The sequence below is a fragment of the Delphinus delphis genome, chromosome 12 (assembly GCF_949987515.2).
Source record: "Delphinus delphis chromosome 12, mDelDel1.2, whole genome shotgun sequence".
Lineage (NCBI taxonomy): Eukaryota > Metazoa > Chordata > Mammalia > Artiodactyla > Delphinidae > Delphinus > Delphinus delphis.
Window position 1 is genome coordinate 54,029,321 of NC_082694.2, and position 19,783 is coordinate 54,049,103.

The window sequence follows — 19,783 nt, forward strand, 5'->3', positions numbered from 1 at the left end:
AAATTAAGAGATTGTTACTGATTTCCTATCCTTTCCTCTATTTCTTCTTTCTTTTTCCAAGTCCCATCTTCTGCCACGATACTCGTACTTTCACATTAATAAGGCTGTTGAAATTTATATTCTGTCCTACTACACAACCTAGTCTTCTAAGCTTTATCTAAAGGTTGACTCTTAAGATGGGAAATGGATCGTATTTTCTCTATTGTTATTATGTAGCTTTATGTAAATATAGTAATAACACTAGGACTACACTTACTGCTCTTCAACTCACTGTCGTGACCCCTGAGCCTCTCCAAGGAGAATGTGCCCAGCACCATATCAAAGGGAGTCTCATTCCTTACACTTTGTCATTTTCTTCATATCATGTCACTTTTAGTTTGCTTCATATTCAGATCTTGACTTTTTTTTAACCAATGTTCCCCTGGAGTTTCCAGTTGCCTATCTTTTTTCTTGCATTATCACATTCTTATTTTAAATCTATCAGTTATATTCTCTAATCTATTTTTTTATACCTCTATTGGAGTATAATTGCTTTACAATGTTGTGTTAGTTTCTGCTGTACAACAAAGTGAATCAGCTATATGTATACATATTTCCCCCTTTTCCCCTCCCTTTTGAGCTTCCCTTCCACCCTCCCTATCCCACCCCTCTAGGTCGTCACAAAGCACGGAGCTGATCTCCCTGTGCTATGCGGCTGCTTCCCACTAGCCATCCCTTTTACATTCGGTAGTGCATATATGTCAGTGCTACCCTCTCACTTCATCCCAGCTTCTCTCCCTGCCATTACCCGTGTCCTCAAGTCCGTTCTCTACATCTTTATTCCTGCCCTGCCACTAGGTTCATCACTACCGTTTTTTTAGATTCCACATACGTGCGTTAGCATACGGTATTTGTTTTTCTCTTTCTGATTTACTTCACTCTATATGACAGACTCTAGGTCCATCGACCTCATTACAAATAACTCAATTTTGTTCCTTTTTATAGCTGAGTAATATTCCATTTGTATATATTGCCACATCTTCTTTATCCGCTCATCTGTCGATGGACATTTAGGCTGCTTCCATGTCCTGGCTATTGTAAACAGAGCTGCAATGAACATTGTGGTACATGACTCTTTTTGAATTATGGTGTTCTCAGGGTATATGCCCAGTAGTGGGATTGCTGGGTCATATGGTAATTCTATTTTTAGTTTTGTAAGGAACCTCCATACTGTTCTCCATAGTGGCTGTATCAATTTACATTCCCACCAACAGTGCAGGAGGGTTCCCTTTTCTCCACACCCTCTCCAGTATTTATTGTTTGGAGATTTTTTTGATGATGGCCATTCTGACCAGTGTGAGGTGATACCTCATCTCTAATCTATTGAGAACTGCCTTTGCCCTCTTCCTCGGAGTCCTCTGGGATCCTGCTCCAATGTGGGTTGTTGCTGTCCAGACTGCTGTGCACCTGACATCTGGAAACTTCTCTTTACTGCTCTTGTAGGTTACATCCCAGCTTTTCTTCTTTCTTCTATCTTAGGTCCTAGTGTTACTGAAGTCTAGCCTCAAGTAACTTCCTAAGAAGGGGCACATTGGAAACAAACTTTATGTATTCTTATTTTTCTGAAAACCATATGTCATCCTCCACTTGACTGAGAGTTTGCATGTAGGATCCTAAATTGAAAACAATTTTCCCTCAGAAATTTAAAGACATGACTCCATTATCTTCTGGCGCCTAGTGTTGCTGAGGAGAAGTCTGATGCCATTCTTACTGCTCTTCATTTGTAGGTGACCCAATCATTCTCTCTGAGCCTTTTATAACCTACTCTTTATACTCAGAGTTTGAAATTTGGACAGGATGCATCTAGTTGTCCATCTTGTGCAGTCACTGTGCTGGACACAATGACTGACGGCCATTCTGATGTCAGGGCTAGTCTTTCTTCAGCCCAGAGAAATTTTCTTCTGTACTTTCTTTGCTAATTCTCTCCTCTTTAATTTCTGTTTTTTTCTTTCTAGGATTCCTATTAGTTAGATATTGGATTATTCGCCTATGTCTTTTACTTTTCTCTCATATTTTCTTTTTCTGTCTTTCTGCTGAATGCTTTATGAGATTTCATCCATTTTTTGTAGTCCTTCCACTGAATATTTTATTTCACCAATTGCATTTTTAATTTCCAAGAGCTCATTCCTATTCTCAAAATACTAGTTTTAGAATGTATTATATTTTCAACCCTGAGAATTCTAAAAAAGTTTTAAAGTCATCTTTAGTTTCCTGAATCCTGTTTCCCCAGGAATTAATGAGATTTTTCTGCTTATTTTCATATATTTCCTTAACGCTGGTGTTTCTCCTCACGCCACACATATGCCTCCTTGGTTTTCTTTCTTCCTGTCTGTCTGTCTATCTATCTATCTTGGCTGCGCCGGGTCTTAGTTGCGGCATGCATGCAGGATCTAGTTCCCCAACCAGGGATCAAACCCGGGCCTCCTGCATTGGGAGCACAGAGTCTTACCCACTGGACCACCAGGGAAGTCCCATCCTTGGGTATCTTTTGATGTCAAATACAAAAGAACTACAGATGCACAGATGGAATTACTGTGCAATTGTGCACCCACCTGGCCTGAATGGGCTTCCCTGAAACTTTCTGAGGTTTTGTGGGTGATCTGGCTCCCATCTCCTCTGTTGCCCCTTATTCTGTGTGTGGCTTCCTTCAGCTGGTTCCTCTGATAACTGTTCCCATAATCCTGACATATTCCAGAAATTTGCTTACATCTCTTATATGTTGGTGGCCTCTTCCTCCTCTCTTTAATATAATAAATTTACATCTTTTTGGAATTCTAAAACTTTATCTCAACAAAATTTTGGAAAGATAGGAGGCAAATGTGTATCCTGGGTTCACCATCTTGAACTATAAGGAGATTAAGACACTTTTATTCTTTTAATTTTACTTGTTTATCATTTTAATTGCTCCATCTTTTGGCAGCTTGGTGCCCCTAGGCCAGGAGGCCCACCTGAGGTTTAGGGTCTCCCCAGGAAAGTGCTGCTCCCAGATATTCAGCATCTCATGGCCCTCACTCTTACCATGGTCCACATAAACCAGAGCCTGGTTTCCCCAGATTTCTTCCTGTACTGTACAGGTTTGAGGTGCCCAGGAGATAGAATGAGGACAGCCCCTCCTTGGGCACACCATCCTCTCCCCTCACCACAGGGCCTGAGAGGTTCTACAAGCTCTACAACACCACAGGCTCCCTTTCGTCCTTCCTTCCACCTGCTCCCACCCCCAGCCTGCCTTTGCCCTTAGGTAACCTTCAGATCTCAGCTCCAGCACCATTTCCTCAGAAAGCCTTCCCAGTTCCCCTTGACTTGTCAAATTCCTCCATCATGTGGGCTCATGGAACAATTTCTCTCCCCTTTACAGCACTTATCTCAGTTTGTAATATTTCTGGAGAAAGCCATGTCTGTTTTCTGTTCACCTTGATGCCCTAAGCACTTGAGCATAGAACTGGCATATAGCAGGTGCTCAAGAAAACTCTCTTGAGCAAATGGATTATCATGAAGCTAGCCCCAGAAGAAACGTCCCTTCAGCTAACTGAAAAATAACCCACAGGGTGACCCGAGTGCAACACCACATGTGGTCCACCTCAGAGGTCTGATAACTGACTCGGCCCTCGTCAGCATTGCCCAAGGCCTGAATCACAGGCTTCCACGGGCTTTCGTCTGAAGCCTCAGCTCTGCTCGTGGCGAGAGGTCAGGGAGGCAGATTCCGATGCAGCCCTTAGGGCTTGAGGCTCACATGGCCTTCTGACCACCCCAGCCTTGACCAGACAAAGTCGTGACTCATCTCCAGACAGGTCCCTGAAGCCTGGAAGGAGGGCAAACAGCCACCTCACCCAAAGGGCCAGGAGGAACTTTCTTAATTGAAGCCACAGCCCCCAGGGGGGTGGGCCAGAGGCTGCCCAGAACCAATGGCGACACCCCTGGTTGGGAACAAGAGAACCCCACGCCCCAGCTACCTTTTCGGCCCTGGCTTCCCAGCGGTGAGGCTCTTATTAAATTTGGGATTACCATGTGTAAAGCGCAGTCTGAATTTTGTTTGCTCTGTCATGTAACTTGCCTTTCCAAACACTCAGTCAGAGCTGCAGTTAATCCACTGACCGTGGGCTTAACTGGCAGGTGGCCAGGAGGCCCCACCAAATTCCTCCGGACCTTTTGTTACCTGGCCTAGAAGGGAGAGACCCCTTGTTTGGGAAGTGTTTCTCCTCCCCCTGACCATTTTCTGTATTAAGAGTCTTTTGTCACCATAATGCTGAAGCAGGGGATTATGATGGGTAGGCTGTCACCCAGATTGTTTCCTCCAGAGGATGAGGGGAAAGGTTTGCGGGCCGGCCTAATGAAACCTTTATTCAGGGGACAATGCCTTTCCATTCAATTGAAGTTCAAGCCTCAACAATGCCTTCGAACAAACCCCATTTGAATATTTAATTTGGGATGGAAGGAGCTGAGTAAACCCCTCTCTTGCCTCAGCCCCTTTCTGCAGACCCCCTTGCAGCAAAACCTGGGTTAGAAACTTGAGCTGTTGAGGTCAGGGTGCTGCTGCCACCAACAAAGGTGGAAAAATCTAAATCTAACACGCAACTGACATCCAAGAATGTTGTTTACTCCGAACTTAAAAACACACAAACAAAAATTCCAGGAAGGGGACGCTGGTCAGATGAATGACCAACTAAAACCTGTCCGTCCTGAGCCTTGCAAGAAACAGAGACCTCTGGGATGAGCGCCCTGCCCACCCCAAGTATGCAGGACCCACGACTGAGACCAAAGGTCCTCGGAGGATAGCGTGCTACCTCAAACCCCACCCAAGTTCCTCCTTCTTCGCTTCTTCACAGAGAATCTCTAAGAGAGAGAAATGTCTAACTAGGCTCAATTAATTAATGGCTGCAGTGATGTCTAAAGCACTTTAAGGGAATGGAAGTTTCTCTACCCTCCTGCTCTACTTGGCAACCAGGCAGCGAGGCAACAGGCACCTGAGAGACGGAGCTGTGTGGGGGCTCCTCTGTGCTGAGAGTCAGAATTACCCTAGAATAATTTCTCTGTGGATCATCTGTACAATTTTCTTATCCGTACTCACAGCACATCTGCTAACTCTTGGTCTCCTTTTCACTTCTTGCTTCCTGGGGAGGACGACCCATCCTTTGTTCTGTCCTCCCAGAGAGGCTCATCAGTGCTAACAAGGTTATGTGCTGGCTCTCTCCTCCTCTCTCCGGTTTTCCTTCATTTTCATCATCTTTGCCTATAGCGGGGATGCTCGGAAGCAGCTGCATCACCGGGAGGGGGTGAATCCTCACACTGGCATACTCGATCTCTCTGTCAAGGGTTTGGTTTCTGCCCTGCCAGTGGGGAAGGGAAGGGAACCCAGAGCAGGATGTTCCTGGCCTTTGCTGACCTGGTGGCCCTTGAGCTTAACCTCAGCCCAGTTGAGCGGGAGAAGCTGCCGGGGCCACAGTGCTCGACACCATCTAACCAAGTTCCCAATGTGCATCTCAGGGGTGAGCCATCAAGTCCCAAAGCAAAGGAAGCATTTAAAGTGATTTTAGAGACTGGCCACCAGGACCACACAACCATCGGCTACCACTTGGGGTCCTGGGAGCCAGAGCCTAAAATCCAAGAATAGCTCCTTCTCAGGCAGGCCCCGTGTGTATGGGTGCATGCATGTGCACACGCACACGCACACACACGCACACACACGCACACGCGTGGGAGGCAGGGCATAAAGGTCTGGCACGCAACTTTCGGTGGGCGGTGGACCCCCAATCTCTCTGTAGTGGGGGCCCAGAGGTGTCCGCATCTGGTGGAGCAGACGGTCTGGCACCTGGCCAAATCATGGACACCACAGCCATGGAGCTCAGGGCCCCTTGCTCAGATCCAGCTTCCAACTGTTGATTTGCTTCGACAACTCTACAGTCTAACAAGCAGGCACTGGCAATGCCACCCTTCTTTTCCTTTGCATGCAAATTAACCTGTGAGCCTTCCTTCTAGGTGGGCTTTTCCTCTGGGCAAGGCGATCCCAGGCAGAGTGGCCGGGGTTCCTCTGGGCACATCATTTCCTCGGAGGTAATGGTACGAGGGCAGGCAGCCAGCTGCCCTCTCCTTGATTTCATCTCTCTGAGCCTCACTCTCCTCGTGTGTAACAAGGGGGATGATGACAGCAACAATGTCAGAGGACTGTTGTGAAGCTAAAATGAGATAATACATGTAAAGCCCTTAACAAAAGGCCTGGCACACAGTAAGCACTCAGTGAATGTGAGCTGCTGCTACTGTTTCCCTTTGGGTCCTTCCAGTCCTCATTTGGGGCTGTCCTTTAGTCCCACAATTGTAGGAAATGTGATCTCCACGGACACCTTTCAGAGGTGTCTGCTGGGAGGTTTGTGACTATTCTGCCAGTCCCTGAACGCAGCCTACAAAAGAGGGTCGAGATGGGGCCAGAGAGATGTCCTGGGCTGGCTCTCGTCCAGCCTCCTTTCTCCCGCCTTCCCGTCCATCACCTACTGCGTGCCAGGCGCTAGGATGCCTCATGAATGAGGCACAGCCCCTGCTCTCGTGGGTCAGCACGCTGGTCCTCAAGGTCTCAGGGCCCATCAGAAGGGCCAGGCTCATGTCTCAGAGCCCTAGGCGAGGTCCTGCACTCGGCCCACACACACCAGGACAGACCTAGGACTCTGCTTCCATAGGTGTGCCCACCAGTAGGAATGTTTTCACACCAGCTCCTTGGAAATGTCCCATCAGGTCAGCAATCCTGATGGCCCCCACTGCTCCTGGACGAAGTCCAGCCCTCTGGGCTGAATAGGTGATCCTTCCTCACTATCCAGCCTCAGGTGCCTCCCTGTGTTCTCCCCTCACCTGTCACCTCCTACCTGTCTATTACAGCTTCTCATGGGCCTCCGACTTTCTCTCCTAAATACCCCGCCCACCCCCCGTACCGATTCTCCTCGCAGCAGCCAGAGTGAGCTTCTAAACAGAGAAGCCAAGGCCATGTCACTCCTCTGGTGGCTTTCCACTGAAATAAAATCCGGCTTCCTCTCCATGGCCTACAAGGCCCTGCACACTCCTCGCCTCATACGCTGCTCACCCACCACGCTCCACACACCTGGGTTCTGCAGATATGCTCCTGCCTCAGGGCCTTTGCACTTGCTGTTACCTCTGCTTGGAATGCTCTTCCTTTCAGTCTCCAAAGGTTGGCTTTTTCATTTAGGTTTCAACTAAAGCGCTGCCTCCTTCAAGAGAGCTTCCTTGACCTTGTATCTAAAGGAGGCCTAGTCACTTCCTAAAATATCGACTCATTTTATTGTCTTCACCACATCTCTCCTGATTTGAACCAGTCTGATCCGTGCACTCGTAGCTTGCCTCTCTCCCTCCATCGAATGCCACTTAGTGAGATCACGGAACTTGTCGCTCTAGTTCACGGCTCTCCCCTGAGCGCCTGGCACCTGTTAGGCTTCGATAAAAGTCTGTGGGATGAGTGAATGAATGACTCTTTACCTCATTTAACCCGCACTCCTGCTAAGTCCACATTTCCTGAAATCTTCATGAGCTTCATTCCCCTGGTAGGGCCTTTCCTCCTCCTGCCAGAACAGTCATGGCCTAATGCAAACCCTGCCTCCTCTTTCAGAAGGTACTTGCTTTTTCTGTCGATCTCTAACAACCCTTGGCCAGTCCTTTTCCATGCATCTGTCTCATATGAGGATGCGCTCTGTCTCCCCTCTGAGTTCATGAGCACTGTGTGGGCAGGGACATCACCTGCCTTGTGCTCATATTCCCATGCATGGGGAGGACGCGCCATCAGGTGTGTGCACTGTTGAATCAGGATGGCCCTCCTGGCCCAGGTAACCTTGTGAGGCTGATGAGTGGTTTCCAACACTTGGATTCCCCCACTTCTGCTCTTTTCCCCAGGTCTTGGGCCCCTTTACTTCCTCTAGGTTCCCTGTGTCCTCTCCACACTGCCTGCTTTATATCTCCACCCTCACTCAGGCCTGGCCTCAGATCTTTCACGCCAAGGACCAACAGAGCATCACCTCTCCCAGAGGAGCCTCATTTTGACAGTAACCCCTGCCTTGAGCTGAGGGGAAGGTGGTCTGTTGGTGGAATTTCAGTATCAGTGACACATTTCTTTCCCACCCAAAGGCTTTCCTGTGCTCCTTAAATCTTGCCTCATAGGCGATTACTTGCTCTGCACCTGTGGAGCTCAGTGGGGCCTCAGGACCAGGACAGAGGCCAGTGTCTGACCTCCTTGGGTCTTTCCCTGAATATCCCCAAGCGTGCCGGAGGCCCAGGAAAACAGTATGAACGAAAGGCTGGGGGTTATAGCCACAAATAGAAATAGATTCCTTATCCTACAGCCCCGTCCTATCTAGCTACTGTCACCTCTCGCTCTGAGAGAATAAGAGGATGTCAGGCAGGGTCAATCTGGGGGGCCAGGAAGGCATCAGGATATGAAGACCCCCCATTCCCAGGTGCCCATAAGTGTGCAGAGCCTGAAGCTGAAGTAGAGCCTGTGGAGATGGCATCCTCTCCATGGCTTGTCCCCTCATAGCTCCACACATCCCATTACGGGGGTGGGGGGCGAGGTAGATTATTAAGGGAAGAGGGCTTACATTTCTAGAGCAGAAGGTTCAGACCTTTAGGTTGACATCTTCACCTGTAATTTTATGAGGAAGCCACCAGCAAATCCTGTTAATTCTATGGCGCGCACACACACACACACACACACACACACACACACACACACACTCTTTGAATCAGTTTGCTCCTCTTTCCCCCGTTATCACTCATGTCCCCGGTCCACATGGCCGCTGTCTTTCACCAGGACCACCACATTATAGGAGCTCCCTCACTGGAATCGCCACTTCCTCTAAACTACGCCCCATCCAGCATTCAGAGTGATCTTTAAAAAATGTCCCTCTGACTGTGTCGTTCTCATGACTCCAAACCCTTCAATGGCTGCTCATCACACTCCAAATGAAATCCAAACTCACTAAATCCTGCACAGGCTGGCTCTCGCCCATCTCACGTCCCTCCTCACAAGCAACACTGGCCTCGCTCTCATCCTCGAAGTCCGCAGGCTCTGGGCCACCTCGGGGCATGCTGTCCACATTCCCTCTGCCTGAGCCCCTCTCCCCACTATCATCTCTTTGCATGACGGCTCCTTCTCACAACTGACACCCCTCAGAAAGAGTTTCTTCCACCGTCCTGTCTGAGGTAGGCCCCTCTATTACTCTCTACCAGTAGGACCCTACCTGTTTTTCACTGAATTTACTGCAATTTATAATTATTTTATAAATGCACTGCCACATTTGTTTATTGTTAACAATGCAAGCTCCTTGTGTGGAGAGCAATTTTGTCTTTCTCACTAGGCCCCAGCATGTCACAGGGTCTTATTCAGTATTAGATCCCCAGCGGCTAACAGCACACAAAAAAACATTTATTAGTGAATAAACATGGAGGTGCTCAGTTCCCCACTGTTCCTCTTCCCCCAAAGTGGGTACCTGAGGCAGCTCCCTAGCATTCAGCCTGGGGCAGAGCAAGGTGAAACATCAAGGTCATTCTAGAACCTCATAGGAAAGTCTCCTGAGAAGTACTAAGTATTTTCTAGGGCCACGCTAATGTGGGACAGCTCTCTTGGTAGTATCAGAGAATTCCTGTTCCCTGAGGTGATCAAAATCTCTGGCCCTGATTGATAATGGAATGTTTTTATCTTTACTGCTTCAGAATTTAGCATGAAATGGGAAATTAAATTATCTAGTTCAAAGAGGAGGAAACACATGTCCAGAAAGATTAAGTAGTTTGCCTAAAACGACCAGTTTGTTACTGGGGGGAGCCCAGGCTAGAATCTAGTTATTCTGAGTCCATTGTACTTCCTCCCACAGCCCATTTTCTCTTGTGTCTTCTGCAAGTGATCCGCCTTTGCAATAGGCTGGTTTTCTGAAGGGTGAGTGAGGCCTGTGGGACCTGAATCCTATTTTTGTTTTTTTACAGTATTAGTCACTATGTAACTCAATACATTTTAGGCAATGCATTATCTCAAAAGTTTTGGTACTTCAAGGTACACTTAAGGATGCAGAAAAGTACCTCAGAGAGAAAATATCAAGATTGTATCAGTTATCTATTGCTGTGTAACAAACTGCCCCAAAACTTAGTTGCTTGAAACCACCATTTATTAGCTCATGATTCTGTGAGTAGGCCATTTGGGCTGGACTCAACTGGGCAGTTTTTATGCCAACTCACCTGGCTCGCTCACATGCTATAGTCATCAGCTGGGTCTGCCAGAGACTGTTTGGTCCTGGATGCCTTCGCTCACATGGCTGGAATGATGGGGATGAGCGGGCCACACATCTCCAGTGTCTAGCAGGATAGTCTGGGCTTTTTCACATGGTAGCTGGTTCCAAAGGCATCAAGAGAGAGCAAACCTCAGTGTGCAAGTGATTTTCAAACCTCTGTTTGTACTCATGTTTACTGACATCTCATTGGCCAAAGTAAGCCAAATCAAGTTCCAAACCAAAGGATGGAGAAATAGACTCCATTTCTTGATAGGCACAGCTGCAAAATATTGCTGCCATTTTTTTTTCAACCATAAGGGAAGAGTCAGATAAACTCCTTCAGTATCATATTCATATTGAGATTACTGAAACCACTCTATGGTTTATCTAGTCTGCTGGGGGTGGGGGAGGGAGGCTGTAAGTGTATAGGGAAGAACAAATCTGACTCCATATTAGATCTCTTTCTTTTACTTTAACCTTTGTATTCTATTGCTTTTGCTTCCAGTTAAGAACGTTGCCTATAGCCTGAAATATACCAGCTAGCCCATTCTCAAGGTATACCTTTAAGGGTATAACACTTCTCCATTCATAAAGAGATTAAAAAGTTGCAGAACAGAGAATAACATTTGTCTTGTCCGAGGTTTCCAGGAACATCATGACCTGACCTACACAGCATTCCTGCACCAAGATTATGACAGCAAGAAGTGTGCGACCACCAATCACGCCCCTCCCTCACCTTGCCTTTAAAAATTCTTTGCTGAAACCCTTGGGGGAGTTCAGGTTTTTTTGGGGTATGTTTTCCTTGCATGGCCCCGCAATAAACCTTTCTTTGCTCCAAACTCTGATGTTTCGGTATTGTTCGGCCTCACTGCATGGAGTACATGAACCTGTGTTAGGTAACAAAAGTAGGGGCTAGAAGTAGCCTGGCTGTGAGGTGAGGCCAAAACACTGACAGCCAGGGGAAGGCAGGCTGGAACCCCTTAGATCTCTGTCACCCAGCCTGAAGGTGGTCTCCCGGGGCCTGAAGTGGGCTGAGCAGGAGAAGCTGGGCAGAGAGGAAAGACATGGGGCAACTTGGGAGCTGGGAGCTGCTTCGTTCTGCTCTCTCCTGGCATCCTCAGATGCTGCTCACATAAGTGGTTTGGCCGAGAAAAAAGACACAGAGCCTGTGCCTTCCACTCAAAACATAGGCCAATCAGGGCTGTGGCCTCTGCTCCTAAAAATAAAGCCCGTGAAGGAAATGAAGGCTAATGCACCTGGAGGTGAAACCACAGGTCAGGTGGGCAAAGCTTTTAAATGTACCGTCTTCCATGTTGGGGACAGCATAGTGACATTTCCCCCAAGCTCAAGGAGAGCTCGGCCATCAGAAGGCCGATTGCAAATCAAGATCGGGATGGGCTGAGCTCATTTTCTGACCCTGTGTGACAGAAACTGCTCAAGTTCCAAATTTCTCACATCGGTAGCCAGCAAACAATAAAAAAAATGCAATCTAACTGACAAAGCCCTTCTTCTAAATTGTGGAGGCGATTCTCACACAACAAACCAGTATTTTCAGACCCCTCCGCCCCATTCTGTTGGTGGACCTGCCTGGGATGGAGCGGTGACAGTGCCCACCGGGAAGTCAGGGGGGGGGCTTCCAAACGAGGTGAGGGAGGGCCACGGCTCGGAGGCCTTTTTCTTGTAGCTCCAGACAAATTAAAAACCTCCTTACCGGCCATTCATTCGGAGGAAGCCTCTTCCTTCCTCCGCAGGGGGTCTGCAGTGTTGGAAGGAGATCGGATTCTGGAAGGCTGGGCCTCCCGGAGCTCTCAAGGAGGGGGAGCCCGCAAGAATGGCAAGAGAGAGGCCCGAACCCTGAGGAGATTGGCAGCCAGGGAGTGGGGGCAAAGTGCAGCCCAGGTCACTGGGAAAAAAGAAAACTCAAAGTAAGGGAGTGAGGGAAAGTTCCACTTTCAGCCTCCTTATGAAAGGAGCCTGGGTAGAGAGGGGCGGGAGAGCCCAAAGGAGGGAGAAAAGGGAAGTGAGACCTGGCCGAGAGCAGGAGAGATTCTTGGGGGGTGGGGTGGGCACAGGCTGTTTGAAGGAGCTCGGGCAGGCCAAGGGGCCACCTCCTTCCGAACTTGATTTGGAGAGACCTGGAAGCACATTGCCCAGGACTCCCAAGGAGGGAGGGCAAAATGTCCTATTAAGCGTGGGACGAATTGATTTCCCAAAGAAAAACAGCACCATTTCCTCCGAATGCCCTCTCCAGTCCTCCTTAATCTGCCCTGGAGGCAGCAGGTGACCTCTGCACGGGCCCCTGGAGGCGCCTTTGTTCTGGGGCATTCTGCAGCCCGCCCTGCCCCCACCCCTTGCACCTGGGCAGCAGCCTCCACATGCACTTGTCCACCCCTGGCTGGCTCGCGGGGAGGGATGGGCGGATGCCTTTGTACGTGCAAAGCCACGAGTCCTCCAACTCTTGTTTCCCCTTCAGCTTGCCACATTGGCTGACGGTTGTCCTGTTCACTCCGACGGCCACAGAAACCTACTCCCAGGAAAAAATAGTTTAGCCTGCAATACTTTACCTGGTAAGACAAGTTTGTCACTGAGGCTACCTAGCGGGCCGACCCTCACTATTTATTCACGGCCAGAGCCCTGCTCTTCAGAAACCCAGCTCGGCCCTAGCATCCCCAGGTGTTCCCTGCTGAGTGCTGAGTCCTAATCCAATCCCTCTGAGGTTTGCTAATTTAATTGTGTAATGGTCCACACCTGAGACATTCCCATAACTATCTGGAGGACATTACTTAGCTTAAAAGACTAATAAGAGTATTAAGGCAGGGACTTAGACATTGAAAGCGTTTACCATCTCTAAAACCTGAGTCAAGCAGAAGAAAACTGAAGTGGGGGGGGGCGACCTCCAAGTTAGAAAAATCAACAAGAAGTAATTAAAGTTCTTGCTGAGTGAGTCTGAAATACGTATTTAGCCCTTGTAAATTAAATACCCTGGGTTTTTAAAGAGCGATTTCCCCAAACATCTATTATTCACATCAGTAGGACAGACGGTAAGCCACTGTAAGATTTATGGAAACTAAAAGACTTCCTATGCTAAAGGTTAATGAAAGTGTAATTCGAATCATGAAATCTTTACGTGTCGGCTCGGTTTACACCGAGGGCTCATTAAGGATGCTTTTGGTACGGCAGCGGCCCGTGACGTCACAGCGGGTATTTTAAATGGGCGGGGCCAGACTGCCCTGCATGTAATTCTTTAAAAATATAAAAGCCTCCCTCTTTCCTCCTCTGTCTCTCCAGCTGTAACAACTTCACCGACTGCCTTGGTTCCACCCCGAGGATTTCACTGAGAGAACACGTTAGAGGGAATCAGGAAGCAGAGAAAAGGTCACAAATAAGCATCTCAGGAACAATGAAAGCTTTTCTCTGTGCAGCAGTGGGAGAGTTGCTAGAAAAACTGGAAAGGTATTAATCAGAAGTGGCTATAAATCCTCTGGAGTTTTGCTCTTATAAAACTCCTCAGAGAAAGTCTTGAAGGAAATGCAGGTCAAAGCCCAAAAAAGCTCTTGATCAGAGATTGCTGGAGGAAAATCTTCCCAGACGCCGTTTAATAGGCAGCAATCACCCCAGGAGTGGGGAAGCCAAGTACGCTTGAAACATGGTTGCAATTCCTAATAGGTCTTGTCACACTTAAGGCACTGCAAGCTCCATCCAACGAACAGCTGAAGCTAGCTGGCGATTCATAAAGCCAACAGTTTAAAGTTTATTATGATGAAAGCACTTAATGACAGCCATCGCTAGGGGCCCATCATTTATAAAGCTGTGCTGAGTATTAGGCATGTAGCATGACCACCAATTTTATGTCACAATTGCTACCATAAAATGACCTTTGGTGATTTTTGCTGCATGTGGTGGACAGCTCTTCCTTCACATTAGTGCTCTGTGGCTTTCTTTGCAGACTATTATGCTGTCTAAAGCTTATTTGGCACTGTCGTGAGCCTCAACCCTTGTTATTACCCCGAAGGCCTGTCTAAAAAAAAAAAAAAAAATCTCATGCTCTATTACGCCACTCCAATAATTTACAGTTCTTACCAGCCTTGGTCTGTGTAATATTTTAATGCAAATATGCTTTACCACTGCATTTTATTTAAAAAGAAAAGAAAAGTTCCCATGCCTCTGGCTAGGGCAATATCCATTTGATGGGAGTTCACTGAAATCAGCCTCTTATTCCCTGGTCAGGTCTCACTGAATGTGTACTCTTTTCCTTGGTCGGTTAAAAACACCTCCAAAAAAAAAAGAGAAAAGGTTAATTAAACTTTCCTTGCGAAAGAGGTTTTTGTTTCTAAAGATCCTATGTGTGATAAACTCACCTAAGGCAGAAACGCTAATTCTTATTTCCCTACATCCAGTCCCAATGCAAATTTACATCTAACATTATTTAATTAGGATTCCATTTTCCAACCTGCTTTGTATAGTTAGAAAGTGTTTGAATACATGGCCACTTTACCGCTCCGATGTAAGCTGCTGCTGAGAAAGTGGTCTGTCCATGCTACACCACCTTTAAATTGTGTATATAATTTTATAAATGATATAAAATCTGCTTCCAGTCCCTGAAAAAAAAATATAAGCATGGCACACTGCAATTTTGGGAGGATGTAAAATATGTGATTTCTGCTGGTACCGACTGTATTGGGTTTAATATAAAGCTTTTTTCAATAAGGTAAATTGTTACATGACAAACTCATCTTCCACCATTATCATCTGCTGTTTGTGTTTAACAACAGGAGTCCCGCTCTAACAAAACTGTTGTAATGGCTGTACAAATTACTCAGCTGAAAGCTTTTCACCAAACAAAACAGTATTAATCAGCAGTTCTTATGAAGGTGCTAATTAAAAACAATTTTCTTCCTCAGTTTGCAATACTAAAGCCATCTTCACTTGCACAGTTTCCAATATACAGCTACTGTATTTGCTCACACTTCAGGCCCTCTATTAACTATTGAATCTCCTATTAGCCATTTTATTACATTTCTGTTTACAAGCTTGTTGACATTTTAAAAGTCACAGTATGATCTGTTTTATCTATTAAAAAATGTATTAATTGAAAAGTCAGGGGGACAAAAAAGGCAAAAGATAGACTCCAAATGAACAGACGTCCAGGGCAGAGAACAGAGTGAGCATTTAGTCACAATCTGGGCAGTAAGGTTTCTGGGTAAAATGAAATCTGAGAATTAAACGTGGCATTTCAGGCTTAATGGTTTGTTAAACACCAACGGGCTGCTTCCTAATTTGGAAATAGTCCACTCAGGAAAACATATTTGCCCACTGTCTAAATTCAGTGTCTAAGGAGACCCAGTCTGACTTTCAAATCAATCTTTCCTCTCTGGGATACACTCAGCCTAATTTTGACATTTCATACAGTCTCAACTCAGGAGACTTTGATCTGGGCTGGGGAGTGTACCTGGAATCTGGAAGCAGATTGAGGATCTAAACAGCCTTATCTTCCCTGTGAGTGTGTCTATGTGTGTGTATCTACGTACACATGACTCCCTCCCCTGCGTGAGCATTCTGCCCCCTCCCCCGAGTCCACTGCTGGACAATGCCACCCAATTGCTTGGCATAGACTGGAAACAAGTCAAATGCTGACTAAGCACAAAAGCCCCACGGAAGCTGTGTTGAGGGAAGGGGACAGTCCATTCCTATTAAAAAAGAAGAAGCCTAACCCTTAGGAGAAGAAGGTATGCCCCACTTTGATAGTAGAGAGAAAAAAAACCCCACAAAAACCCCGCTACGTCAACAATCTCCTGCCTGTGGTATTAAAACCAGGTTCTTCAACTGTCAAAAGCAGTTAACTAGTTTAGGAAAGACACCTGGCTGTTGAAATAGGGCTCCAAAAGGCCACTAATCCTTCCATTCACTCAGTTAACTGCTAGATCCCCCAAATTGATTCAACAGGTATGCAGTGGTGAATTCAGCCCATACTGAAGCCAAAGGGAAAAACAGCAAGGGGCGGGCAGCTCTTCTCTGAAAACACCGGAGGAACCAGCCAGAAAAGCTTTTATGGCCCGACAAGTTTTCTGCTGAATACAGAGCACCTAAATTACCCTACCCTAATGGAAGTTACATTTTCGTGCTCAGTCAAAAAGCCAACAAAATACACAATTTATACAAAATAGCATCAACCTCTTAGGTAGTCTTTTCTAGCACTTTTATCCCAATTCACAGCATATGTCTTGCTATAAAATAAAATATATTTCTTATAACCAACTTGTATGTGGCTGTTCATATCACCGCATTAGAACTGACCATGGGCGATATTAGAAACATTCTCACACCCAACCAAATCTATTTAGTATGACAAAAGAGATTTGTGAGTTTTCTCAGAAGATACAGGTACACAGGAAACAGGAATACAGTAATAATTCTTATGATTTCAGACAGGCTTTGTTTTGAAACAAACACAGGCACAATTACACAGACAATTATGAAATGGGGCATTTCAATTGCAATTATGCAACCCAATACCGATGCAGAGAAACAATTCTTAACCATAAAGTTCAAAAGAAATGTAAGTGGATAAACTTTCTAAAGCAGCTATAATTTTTTCCCCTCTCAATATCGGCACTTCGCCAAAATTTGAGAAAATAAAAACACTTTTAAACTATTCAATAATATACAACATTAGTTTCTTACAAACTTCCAAAGAGCCTGGACTAGTGACATCTCCAGGTAAGGGTCCCATAAAGAGCAAATCTATGACACCCTTAACATTTTACAAAAGATTCTCTAGGTTTTAGTCACAATGAACATATTTCTTTACTCAATGTCTTTTGGTAGCACAGCTCAATTCTTATACCCTGTCTCCAGCTTAGGTAACTGTACACACTATTCTCAGATATTAAGAAAAAACACACTACTAATTTACTTTTTAAAATACAATTTCTTCCAGCAAAATAAACACTGGATTTCTACACCCACAACACACAAATGTAAACTGAATTCTCGCCAATTCATGTATTTTCATGAGAAAAAAATGGAACTATTCTCATGGTTCTGATGCTCTATATTTTACAAGAAAAAATAAGAACAGGCGATCTTAGATGCTACTGCAGGGATGGGTTTTCTTTGTCTGGCAGATTTAGTTGCAGGAAGAAATCATTTCTCTGCATTTTCACCAGTATAAATGGAACTACCTGTGTTGCCTTTTAAAACATTCCGAATTCTGATTTTTTAAACAAGAAAATAGGAAGCCAGTGTGCAACCTATACAGTCGCCAAAGGAGAGCTGCCACTAGCTGAACTACTCAGCTAAATGGCTGGTTTGCATTGCCCTGGTCTTTATCTAGCACTGAGAATAGACTGCTGTTTTATCCAAAGAGGAATAAATTGCTGTTATTGTGATGTTAGCCCATCACTTGGCATTGCAATTCAAGTTTTTGTGAGAAAGAAATGTATGATCTAACTGCGACTTGACCTATGCCTTCAGAGATCCATCTAGGTGCTCTAATGGAGCAGAAAAAGTGGTGAATACAAGAACATGCAAACTGATGGTGAAAAATTTGTTTGATGATAGAAGTGAGCAGAGAAGACATCTGAGAGTCGCTGTTTTTATGACAGCTAAGTTTGCTTAATATGCAAAAGGATTCGCCCCCAGTCTCCCACCTATCACTTTAATTGTATCACGCTAAATACACGCTTTGCCTCTACTAAAGATAGGAGGATATATAGCTAACCTACTAATGACATTACTGTGAAAGTGGACACAGATGATTCCTTACAGATAAACATCTGAATTTCCACAAAAGGCATTAGAGCATCTCCGGGATGAACCAGGCAAGGAGAGGCTTGGGTTCCCTGCAGAAAAGTCATTCTCTCTTAATCCTAGGTAGCACATATTAAATGTTTACCATACACTTGCATTGCTGCATAGGACTATATATACTTACTTTCAATCAGATAATTGTGTGATTGAGTTTTTAAAAACTCGCCCTGGTTGCCATCTCGTTTTATCAACCATTTATTCAAAATTTCCCTGGAAAGGACCTCTTTTGAAAGAGGCCTGGAGAACAGCAGTAGATTTGAGCCCTGATAAAGGCTCACTTTTCATCCATAGTCAGAGCCTAAATGTGCTCTTCTTGTACCTAAACAGATAATAAGCACTCAGCACACTCCTCCTCCTTGACACAACGCACTGAGACTAATCACACATAATTGGAGAGGAGGAGCAGAGGGCTGGCCATGCTATTGTGTCCAGAGGACAAACGGTCAGTTTATGAGGCTTTGGGCTGATGTAGTCATTTCTTATACATCTATAGGGAAAAAAAACATCCTGTTTAAAAGAAAAAAGGAGGATGGGTGAGAGAGAGAGACAGCAAAACAGAGATGGCAGATTTAATACAATTAATTTGAGGGTGATCTGAAAGATTTGCTTTCTTTCTTTCTTTTTTTTAACCAGGAAAGAATCATCATGTTTGCTGGGTTGGCAGATGAAAAATGACCAGCACTAAAATAGAACAAAGACCAAGATATTTTCTAAAGGGGGGTGGTGGGTGGGGTGGGAATCACCAAAAGAAATTCTGTCTCAATGAGAGGGAAAAATATTTGGGTGGCTCTCAAGCCCAATTCAAATCTCACATAGGCCGCTTATACATAGTTAAAGACAAAAGTTTGGTGCAGGGCTTCCCAGGTGGCGCAGTGGTTGAGAGTCCGCCTGCCAACGTAGGGGACACGGGTTCATGCCCCGGTCCGGGAAGATCCCACATGCCGCGGAGCGGCTGGGCCCGTGAGCCATGGCCGCTGAGCCTGCACGTCCGGAGCCTGTGCTCCACAACGGGAGAGGCCACAACAGTGAGAGGCCCGTGTACCGCCAAAAAAAAAAAGAAAAAAAAAAGAAAAAAAAAGTTTGGTGCAGGAAGAGCAACAAGCAGGACGGCTGGGGAGTCAACGTGGGTGAGGACAGGTGGACCCCGGAACCCACACATGGAATGTTGCAAAGGCAGTTGGGGCCCATGTCCTGGGGGCTTGAAAATCTCAGGGAGCCAACGGCTTACTGCATATTATACCCGTTACAGATTTCTGTTTTTGTGAAAATCCTGCCTGTGCACTGGATGTTTTCTTTGTCTTTCGAGCAGCTTAATCTTCTATTCATCTTTGGTTAAAATAAGCAGAAGTGGGTAATGAAGGTTTTCTTCATATATATCCTGGTTTTCCTTTTTCAACTGAAAAAGAATAATAGAGGAGAAAAGGGTAAGGAGACTCCAATTAGGAATTTTCACCAATCAGTTTTAAAGTTGAGTAGAAGGAAGACTTCTTACCTAAGTATATTGTTCTGGAAAAATAAAGCACAAAAAAGCAACTTAAAGTGGTCCTCAGTGGCAGTGACAAGACAATACTATGTATCAAGTTGGGATTTTTTTTTTTTGGTGAGGGGTAGGGTGTTTTTTCATAAATAGCCAGGATGCTTTTATGACTTTGTGGACTCCGAGGTACTTCGGCACAGGGAGAGCTGGG

General features: G+C 45.7%; 1 protein-coding gene across 2 annotated transcripts in view; it reads right to left on the bottom strand.

Moving 5' to 3' along the window:
* Nucleotides 1-16,288: 16,288 nt before the first annotated feature.
* CAMKMT (calmodulin-lysine N-methyltransferase) overlaps nt 16,289-19,783 on the bottom strand; it is a 397,264-nt gene continuing 393,769 nt past the window's right edge. For both annotated transcript variants that reach the window (XM_060026700.1, XM_060026701.1), the window contains exon 11: nt 16,289-19,491. In XM_060026700.1, coding sequence (XP_059882683.1) covers nt 19,414-19,491 — 78 coding nt within the window. In that variant the 3' untranslated portion in view covers nt 16,289-19,413. The remainder of the gene's footprint in view (nt 19,492-19,783) is intronic.